General features: G+C 52.4%; 1 protein-coding gene across 1 annotated transcript in view; it reads left to right on the forward strand.

Annotated features, from left to right (window-relative positions):
* LOC106817944 (protocadherin-like wing polarity protein stan) overlaps positions 1-2,398 on the forward strand; it is a gene marked incomplete at its 5' end in the record, with an annotated part of 10,596 nt that extends 8,198 nt beyond the window's left edge. The window contains 3 exons of the mRNA XM_014822652.1: positions 725-935; positions 1,321-2,047; positions 2,286-2,398. Of these exons, the coding sequence (XP_014678138.1) occupies positions 725-935; positions 1,321-2,047; positions 2,286-2,398 (1,051 nt within the window). The remainder of the gene's footprint in view (positions 1-724; positions 936-1,320; positions 2,048-2,285) is intronic.
* Between the last annotated feature and the right edge of the window lie 961 nt (positions 2,399-3,359).

Raw genomic sequence — 3,359 nt, forward strand, 5'->3', positions numbered from 1 at the left:
CTGAGAGAGAGAGAGAGAGCGTGAGAGAGAGAGAGAGAGAGCGAGAGAGAGAGAGAGATGAGAGAGAGAGAGAGCGAGAGAGAGAGAGAGAGAGTAGAGAGAGAGCGAGAGAGGAGAGAGAGAGAGAGATGAGAGAGAGAGAGAGAGAGAGAGAGAGAGAGAGAGAGAGAGAGAGAGAGAGAGAGAGAGAGAGACAGAGAGAGAGATGGGGCGGGGGAAGACAGGAAGACTAGAATATAAACAGATTTATCGATCGTATAAAACCTTTCCAGTTTTGAAACAAGCAGCCATGAAACCTAACGAAATCTACTATAGATGTATACGCGTGGAAGCATGCGAATATTTATCAATTGCTAACATTCCCATAACTTATTCTATGCGTGTGCTCACGCAGACACACACGCGTGTACGAATTCACGCGCGCACGACAATTCATGGGGCGCATGCATGCATGACTCATTCACCAATGTGGCGTGAAAAATCGACGGAAAGATGTGCTTTCAGTATTCAGTGTTCATATTCAGTATTTAAGTGCGTAGCACGTATGTATATATATTGATATAGACTGACAGACAGACTGACAGACAGACAGACAGACAGACATTATACGTGCATTAGTGTTCGTGTTTTGATGGTTACTTCATTTTGTGAGAGTGTGAACTATCGCACACACATACATTCTTGAACACATTCACGAAAGATGACGGGTCCTTCTCTACGACAGCTCGTGGTTTTTCAAGTCGCCGTGTCAGTGTGTGACGAGGTGCACACATCACTGCCACACCCGTGCTCGTGACGTCACCGCCGTCACCCATGACGTCACCGTTACCGTCGCTCGTGACGTCACCGTTACCGTCGCCCATGACGTCACGGCCGTCGCTCGTGACGTCACCGCCGTCGCCGCTGATGTCGCGCTGCAGGACGGGCTGCGTGTCGCATGTCACGCGCGGGGGGGTGGGTGGGGGTGTGGGTGTGGGGTGGGGGGGTGCTTCATCACAGAGTGCATTCAGTAGAGCACTCTCTCAATTATGCTAATCTTGTTAATCAGTGTGCGGACACTGTGTGTGAGAGAGAGAGAGAGAGAGGGAGACTGAGAGAGCCAATAATGAGGAGCATGTAACGAGCGAGAGCGGTGGTAGCTAAAGGCCCGCATTGTTAGTTGTCTTTTATTAGGGGAGGGGGGTGGTTGGCGGCGGGGTTTGAGGGCCCTGGGTCCGCTACAAAGCGGGGTTTATGTTAGGCCCGCAGTCAGTCGTTGTCCGTGTCTAATCAATGTGCTGGTGCGTGAGTGAGTGAGTGAGTGCGTGTACACGTGTACAGCAGCAGATCACGGTCGACCCGACGTCCGGGATCGTGCGCACGGCGCGCGCGCTCGACCGCGAGGACGTGCCCGCGTACACGCTCGTCGCGTACGCGTGGGACCGCGGCAAGCGCCCGCTCTCCGCCTCCGTCGTCGTCATGGTGACGCTCGCCGACGTCAACGACTCGCCGCCGAAGTTTGCGAGCGACCCGCTGCGCTACTACGTCTCCGAGAACTCTCCGGTCGGTTCGACGGTCGCCGAGGTCGTTGCCGACGACCCCGACCTCGGCGCGAACGCCGTCGTCGAGTACGCGATCGTTGGCGGGCCCGACGCAGACGCGTTCGCGCTGGTGACGCGCCGCGGGGAGCCGACGCGCCTCGTCACGCGGGTCGAGCTCGACTACGAATCCGAGAAGAAGGCGTACCAGCTGATCGTGCGTGCGTCTTCGATGACGTTGTTCACGGACGCGATCGCGCATGTCGTCGTGAGGGACGTCAACGACAACCGCCCGGAGCTCGACGACTTCGCGATCGTCTTCCACAACTTCCGCGACCACTTTGTGCGGGGCGTGATTGGTCGCGTTCCCGCTCGGGACCCGGATGTGAACGACCGGCTGCAGTTCGCGATCACGGCCGGGAACAACGCGCGCCTGCTCATACTGAACGAGACGACCGGGGAACTGTCGCTGAACGGCAGCCTCGACACGAACGTACCGATCCGCGCAGCCATGGAGGTCAAGGTTACCGGTGAGTGTTCGCTCGTTGTTCGTTCGAGGTTCGTTCGATGTTCGTGGATGCTCGCGGACGTTTGTTCCCTCGATCGTAGATATTCGTGGCTGTTTTGTGGTTGTCCGTAGTGTTCGTGGGTGTTCATCACGTTCGTAGTTGTTCGTAAATGTTTGTAACTGTTTGTAAGTGTTCATAGTTGTTCACGAATGTTCGTAATTGTTCATAGCTGTTCGTCCCTGTTCATAACTGATTGTAGCTGTTGAAAGACGTGTTCGTGGCAGTTCAGGTCTCATTTCGGATGTTCAGTGGGTCATGATCATTGTAGTGGGTGAGGATGGTTCTGTTGCAATGGGCCAACACTTTGCGTAGCGAGTGGATCTGCTATTGGTGTGTTTGTGATTTACTATGGCCTGCTCATGAAGGGTGTTAGCCGGCAAAAAAATCTGGAAGTCTCACCATTTGAGCGAAGCGAGGATGCTGCAGGCACGAAGCGCCTAGGGGGAGGGCCTTACCTTAAAATGGAGGAAATTTAGTCTGAAATGCCAAAAAGACAGGAATCTGATATTATTTTGTATTCTTATAAGCACTATTGTTAGTTATACAAGGCCGCCTTCATGCCGTCTCTATCACATTAATTTCATCCGCCTCATCCAAGAATAGGCCGTCCAAAAGACGGAACGGGTCTCTGGGCCTGCTAGGTGTATAATAAGGGCATCTGAGCTGAGCTCTGATAGGGCTGTGTTTGTTACGGGGTTGTGTTGCCGATTCGATGAGCCGGCATTTCGCATGCTACAGCAACGATTCGGTCTGCGTGTGCCGTCATAATAATAATGTACGTAAAGCTTTTACATAACCACGTAAAGCTGTCAGATATAACCGAATTCAGCGTACGCGTGCAGCGTGTTCCAATCGGCGATACACGCTGACTACTAAACACTAGTTTTGCTTCAACACGAAACGCGCGCGTTTACTCGAGTACGCTGCGAGGTGAATTATTTCCCTGCATCGGCTCCTGTGGGGGGGGGGGGCGCTCATGCACACCGTATACATATATAAGGAATACACGTACAAGCATAAAGAGTAAACAGGAACAAAGAAACTCTTTATTGTTGTTGTTTGTGCACAGCGGCGTGCGTGCGGTGTACGTGTGTGTTGTAGAGGAGCATTTTAACAGCATTTACAGCAAGTTATCGGCAATAATAGGGGAAGGAGAGTAGAGAAACATTAAGACCTTGGTTGTAAATACATCTCGTGTTTATTTACCATAATTGTATTATTGAAACGTTCCAAGTGCCTGTGGTTGTAGCGGCATGAATGTGTTACATCGGTG

Source organism: Priapulus caudatus, unplaced genomic scaffold, assembly GCF_000485595.1.
Source record: "Priapulus caudatus unplaced genomic scaffold, Priapulus_caudatus-5.0.1 Scaffold1938, whole genome shotgun sequence".
Taxonomy (NCBI): Eukaryota; Metazoa; Priapulida; class Priapulimorpha; order Priapulimorphida; family Priapulidae; genus Priapulus; species Priapulus caudatus.